This window comes from Salvia splendens, chromosome 9 (assembly GCF_004379255.2).
Source record: "Salvia splendens isolate huo1 chromosome 9, SspV2, whole genome shotgun sequence".
Lineage (NCBI taxonomy): Eukaryota > Viridiplantae > Streptophyta > Magnoliopsida > Lamiales > Lamiaceae > Salvia > Salvia splendens.
In genome coordinates, this window is record NC_056040.1 from 21,730,167 (window position 1) to 21,737,242 (window position 7,076).

The 7,076-nt window shown below is 40.7% G+C and overlaps 1 protein-coding gene across 1 annotated transcript; it reads right to left on the minus strand.

Moving 5' to 3' along the window:
• Positions 1-5,143: 5,143 nt before the first annotated feature.
• Positions 5,144-6,828, minus strand: LOC121747510 (ethylene-responsive transcription factor ERF025-like). Its single transcript, XM_042141563.1, has 2 exons — positions 6,200-6,828; positions 5,144-5,159 (listed from the first exon to the last, which is right to left on the minus strand). Exon 1 carries the CDS (start codon positions 6,773-6,775, stop codon positions 6,242-6,244), a length of 534 nt encoding a protein of 177 aa, XP_041997497.1. The 5' UTR covers positions 6,776-6,828; the 3' UTR covers positions 5,144-5,159; positions 6,200-6,241.
• Between the last annotated feature and the right edge of the window lie 248 nt (positions 6,829-7,076).

A 7,076-nucleotide genomic window follows, 5' to 3' on the forward strand; every position in this document is an offset into this window, starting at 1 on the left:
GCAGTCGTTATAGACAATTTGAACTCTACTTGATTAACGTTAGCTACGGATTAGATGTATTTATTTATAAGATTAAAATCACATTCTAGAACACATTTGATCAAGTCAAGTCTGTGTATTTATAAGAACTTTTTTCTTTGTTTTTTTTTTCATTTTTTTTACTAAAATCTTGGAGTCGGTGTTGTTTGGTGCCATGTGTAGTTCGTTCCTTTTCTAATTCTATTTTCCTGACCTTGGAATAATTCGCTGCCGTATTTACGATTTATTTACATCCATTGCGTCAAAATAAAGTAATGTTACATGCACAGTTGCACACGGATTCGGACAGTTGGATTTGAGATCTAATAGCTGCATAAATATTTGCATAACATTTTGGAGAAAATGTAGAGTATATGTATAAAAGCAAAGATTTACATAATTACTTAGACCCACCTCCCAAAAAATATTACTCCATACCAAAAAGAGAGAGCCAATTTTGCTATAATCAAGGTATTTTTACCGGATTCAGCAATAAAGGCCAGACTAATTGTCTAAAAGGTATTGATTTTACAGCAGATATTCTCCCAAAAGTGGCACTAGATATGCTTTTCATATTTTGTCGTTTAGCAGTCTGACCTCAATGATCCCGACATATGCTATATTACATGAGTATGTTATTCATATAATTAGTTTGTGGAGTATTACATCAAGACACAGTAATATTTTAAATTTATATTAACCCCTTTCCTCCCAAAAATATATAGTGGTAATATGTTATTCAAGGTTATAACCAATATATAAGGTGGTGTACTTAGTGTTGCCCACGGTTCACGAACCGGCGGTTCCGAACAATATATAAGGTGGTGTACTTAGTGTTGCCCACGGTTCACGAACCGGCGGTTCCGAAATTTATAGTGGTAATATGTTATTCAAGGTTATAACCAATATATAAGGTGGTGTACTTAGTGTTGCCCACGGTTCACGAACCGGCGGTTCCGAACAATATATAAGGTGGTGTACTTAGTGTTGCCCACGGTTCACGAACCGGCGGTTCCGGTTCGGAACCGCCGGTTCCGGTTCGGTCGATGGCGGAACCGGAACCGAACCGTGAGGCTATTTCACGGTTCCGGTTCCGGTTCCGGTTCGAAAACCGGCGGTTCCGGTTTCGGTTCGGAACCGCCGGTTTTCCGGCGGTTTTGGCGGTTCCGGTTTTCGAACCGGCGGTTTTGCCGGTTCAATTATTTTTTTTTTAAATTTGAAATTTGGCTTTATACAATAAATCGGAACAAGACAATGCATAATTCAAGCACAAATAAGACGAATAAGGAGAAAATGAAATAAATTTTATTGATTTTGAGTTGTAACGGACAACGATACATTACAATTTACAATACATAAGTATACAATACAACAACATACAACAATATAATATAATTTACAAGTGTCGTCGCCTCGTGGGACTCGGAAGGTAAATAAAAAAAAACATGAAATGGGGGGGAAAAAGGAAAAATTGAAAAGGGCTTGGGATCAACTTAAACTTTCAAAGTTAAACTTTTCAAATTTAAGTTGAGTTGCCTACGTATCCACAATTTTATTGAGGAATCAAAGCCCACGTAGTTCTCTTACCTTAGGATCAACCCTTTTTTCTTGCAAAATGTTGCCCATTTTCTAAGCAAACACATATCAGCACGCCATATACACATTGCTGCATTTCTAATAGGGGCAATTTGATCTTCCAAAGCAATCAATGCATCTCGAACACACATAGTCAGAATATTATTCAAGCATGGAAAAAATTAGCACTAATAGATAGTTTGTTCTGATTTTTTCCATGCTAGATGCTTGAATAATGTTCTGACTATGTGTGTTCGAGATGCATTGATTGCTTTGGAAGATCAAATTGCCCCTATTAGAAATGCAGCAATGTGTATATGGCGTGCTGATATGTGTTTGCTTAGAAAATGGGCAACATTTTGCAAGAAAAAATGGTTGATTCCGAGAAGAATTGTACTTGAAGATCATTAAAATATATTCCCCATTTGATAAATATCTTATTGGTGAAAAAGTGGGTATCTTTGAGGCAGATGGTACTGGAACACAAATTTATATATGGAATCTGGATGAATGAGGATCAGATTATAGTTTAAAATGGGAAGCTGGTTTCATTGGCGGCCAGTTAACCCAGCTTCCCATTTTAAACTATAATCTGATCCCCATTCATCCATATTTCATATATAAATTTGTGTTCCAGTACCATCTGCCCCAAAGATATCTACTTTTTCACCAATAAGATACTTATCAAATGGGGAATATATTTTAATGATCTTCAAGTACAACTTAGCCGCAACAACGATACATTACAATTACAAATAAAAAAACGTGAAATGGGGGGGGGGGGGAAATAAATAATTGAAAAGGGCTTGAGCTCAACTTAAACTTTCGAAGTTAAACTTTTCAAATTTAAGTTGAGGTGCCTACGTATCCACAATTTTATTGAGGAATCAAAGCCCACGTAGTTCTCTTACCTTGCTTACCTTTTTGGTCGGCTGTGCTCGCCGTTCACCGCCCCCCGTCGACTCATTGCTAATGTTGAGTGCTCTCGCTCTCGCTTCTGACCTCGTCATCGCCATCGGAAGAAAATTCTTCACCATCACTCTCTACACGGAAGTCGAAATCCGGCTCTTGTGCTCTCATGTCCGCCTTTGCCCAATCGTCAAGTAACATAGTGGCTTCCATGTTCTTGGCGGAGAGATTGCTCCTTTTGTCGTCTAGGACACAACCGCCGACACTAAAAGCTTGTTCAACGGCGACGGTGGAAGCGGGAACGGCGAATATCTCCTTAGCCATGATGGAGAGTATCGGAAACTCTTTGTCATGTGTTCCCCACCAATTAAGGACGTCAATTTGTTGAGTAGGAGGACGTGCATCTTGAAAAATAGAGCGCGATTCCAAATATATGTCTAATTAACTAGTCGCTCTAGTCCTATTGGTTGTAGTACCGTATAGATCTTGCAATTGTGATACTACGTCGGGATCGATCATGATATTGGTAAAATCCCCTCCACCAAAATCAAATGTAGACGGACTAGGAGGAGCACGTACCTGGTGAGCGGTGTTATACCGCATTTCATATTCCGCGTAGAGAGAACGAAGTGCACTATCTAACCTTAGTTTGATTTCATCAACATCCGGAATACTTAGTTCGAAGCATTCTCCTCTTGTCAAGCCCATTTCGCGGAGTTGAGAAAAATCCAAAGCGTGCAAACAACCATAGTACATGTCTAAAATTTTATAAACACCATGCAACTTCCACTTTGGATCCAAGCATTTTGCAATCAAAAACACATTTGGAATACATGAAAAATATTTTAACCATTTTTCAACCATGTAAAACAAAATAGCCTTCAACTCAATGAATTGAGTATTTTTCACACAAGTTTTAAAACCAATTGCCACATACATGCAATGCTCCAAAACGCGCACAAAAGTAGGATAATAAACACCGGATAACTCAACAGTGGCATTTTTGAAAGCACGGAATAATCGAAATAAATCCATGTTGTGGTCCCAACAAGCGGGTATCAAAATCAAATCAGAAGAAACATGAGGACAACTTCTAAAAAAATCACATAAATACTCAATGTGGTTCAAAGTCGACTCCAACATATCATATGTCGAGTTCCAACGAGTTGAAACATCCAAACGAAAGTTGGTGTACCTGCATTGCTTACTATGACAATATCTCTTCCAAGCTCTACCAATAGGAGCTTTGTTATGAATCAACTTCACAGCAGTTCTAATAGGATCAACATACTTTTGCCACAAATCGATCGCATCTTGAACACACAAATTCAAAATATGGGCAATACATCGCACATGAAAATATTTGCCATCAATAACAGGAGAACATGCACTGATTAGTTCATCTATGCTAGCAGTGTTAGCGCTAGCATTGTCAAAACCAATTGAAAAAATTTTATTGATCAATTGAAATTCATTCAAAACTTGAATGATCAATTGAGCAATTGCTTGTGCAGTGTGTGGTGCAGGAAATTCCCGAAATGCAATCAAACGTTTGTTTAAACTCAAACTGTGATCAACGAAATGCAAGTGATGCCCATATACGAATTTTTACAAAAACAATCAGTCCACACATCAGAACAAATAGAAACTTTATGCCCTAAGTTAATAATAAACGTACCTAATTGCACCTTCTTTTCCAAGCATTGTCGAACAACGACCCAAGTCATTGAAGTTCGACTCAATTTTCTTGCAGCGGCATTATAAACTTGCCGCATACTCGACTCAAAAGCATCGTTATCAAAAGCATTGAATGGAAAATGTTTCATAACGGCAAATCTAGACATCACATTAAGAGCATTTTTGTGATCATATTTCAAAAGAGTATTGCTACACGTACCTGATGTTTGGGATGAACCCGTCCCACTCCCGGTCCCGACTCCATGTTGAAAGTTGAGTTGAGTTTGGGTTGGAGCGATACCAAACTCGACCGGATGCGCTTTCTCCATGTGACGGGTAAATGTACCGTATCCTCCACCCCTTCGGAATGTGTATACGTTTTCGCAATAGTTGCAATACACATTATAAGTGTTAGGATCGTTACCATCATGTACCTTCTTGAAATGTTTCACCATGATGTTTGAGGTTAAAGACCTTTCAGCTGGTCTAGGAGGTTGAGGAGGTTGTCCACGACCACGAGTCCACGACTACCACGCCGACTCCTTGGTGGTGGTGGGGGTGGCATTTCTTGAACCTCTTCTACCTCCTCCCCCTCCTCCTCGTCGTCATCATCATCATCGTCTTCATCAACATTCACAGGGGTTGGACTTTGTTGGGAATAGGCACCGCGACCGGGAGCACCACTACCGGTACCAACATAAGCATCGCCTTGGTATTGAGAGCGAGAGAGAGCAATAGCATATGCCACATCTTGCTCTTCTCGAGCCTACAAAATAATATTTGTATTGTAAATACAAAATAAAATTATGAACAATAATGTAATGTAATTCAAAATTAATTAAATTAGTAGATAATAAATATTAACCTGCCACTCATCCATGTTCATTTGAGAAATTTCATCAATAACGGATCTCCAAGATGGCCTCTTGGACTTTCCCTTTCCCTTATCAACACGACCTTCTCGGGATGAAGACATATTGCTATGTAGAAATGTAGAAATATGGAATAATATTTTTTTTTGTTTTAGCAATTGAGAAAGGAAGACAACTTATAGAACTACGGGAACAAGTATAAGTGTATAACAATGCGTAATAAGAGTAGCACTTGCGTAATTAAATGGAAGCACAATAGCACAAATGAGAAATTGGAGACAAAGAGAGAGAATTGGGAGATTGAAGAGAGAAACTCTTATTAACACAGGAGTGGGGTGAATGTAAATGAGGATAGAGGGGGGTATTTATAGATAAAAATGGGGGGGAAAATGGAAGAATTCGAATTTGAAATTTTTTTTTTTGAATTTTCGGCAAAACCGGCGGTTTTTGGCGGAAAACCGCCGGAACCGCCGGTTTCCGGGACAAAACCGCCGATTCGGTCAACGAAACCATCTGCAAAAGCTGCGTCATGTCACCTCGTTTCTCGCGCCGCAACCGGAAGCCACTGAACCGGCGATTAACCGCCGGTTTTCACGGTTAACCTCCGGTTAACCGCCCAAAAACCACCGGAACTAGCCGATTTTGCAGCTGAAAAGCTGTCGCCGGTCTGCCCCATCCACACGCCTTGAAATACGTGCCCGAACCGCCGATTCCGCCGGTTAACCGCCGGTTCCGAACCGTCCGGAACCGCCGGTTCGGTGACGGTTCCGGTTCGAAATATCTTGAACCGGAACCGGACCGCGACCCGAATTCCGACGGTTTCGGTTCGAGAAAATGGCCACGGTTCCGGTTCGGAACCGGAACCGCCGGTTCCGGTTCGGCGGTTAACCGCCGGAACCGGAACCGGTGGGCATGTCTAGGTGTACTACTAGTGTAAGATTGTCCCTTAGTGCATCATCAAGACCTATTATTAACTACTGAAAATTTGATGATCACAATTAAATGAGAGCGATATATCATCACAAGAATTATAATGTCAAGACATGAAAATTAGATGATTAATTATACATATAATTAATCAAAGCTAATAATTTTTGCCACAATAACTAAATACAAGAGCATATATATAACTCAAACCTGCTGCTTACTTTAGTGTACACGAAGACATGCTATATTATTATTACTCCGATTCAGAAAGAAGGATAACTCCAAAGCCTTTCTTCCACCGAGTAATTCTCCGGCGAGCCACCGCCGTCATTTTTCGGCCGCGGGGGGCTAATCAGCATGCCCTCCGCCATGTCCACCAGCAGTTTGGGCATGTTGAACAGCGCTTCCTCATCAATAAATTCAGAGCACGATGAAGAAGACTCCTCTTGCTCAGGCAGCTGTATGTCCGACGGAGCTACAGCGGCCGCAGCATTGGACACCGCCGTGCGTATGTCGGCTGCGGAGAGAGAAGCCGGTGGAGAGCACGACGCAGCGAAGGCCGGGAAGTTTATGACAGCTTCGGGGCCTTTGAGCGCCAGCGCTGCCACATCGTAGGCGACCGCGGCCATCTCCGCGGTGGCGTACGTCCCCAGCCATATCCGCGTGGGTTTCCCCGGCTCCCGAATCTCCGACACCCATTTTCTGCTCCGGCACCGGACGCCGCGGTAGACGGAGTGCCGCCCGGATGGCTTTGTCGTCTTTTTATTGTTGACGTGTTCATCACCCATGCATTCCATTTTTAGAGAGAACAAAAATTGATTAATGGTGTGACAAAATCATTTAGACTTCCTAATTTGGATATGTATCAACAAAAAGAAGCCAGCTGCACGATGCTTAACGGAGGGCTATATATATAGTACTATAAATTTTGGAGGATTGAAGATTTTGTAATCTTTTTTTTTTATCATAATTGATGGTATACATAGGTGATGTGAATGATGATGAAATGGATGGAATAGATTAAGGCAAGTGATAAATATATAATGCTACTATTACATAAAAATATTGTAATATGTACGGGCCACATCTCATAATTAT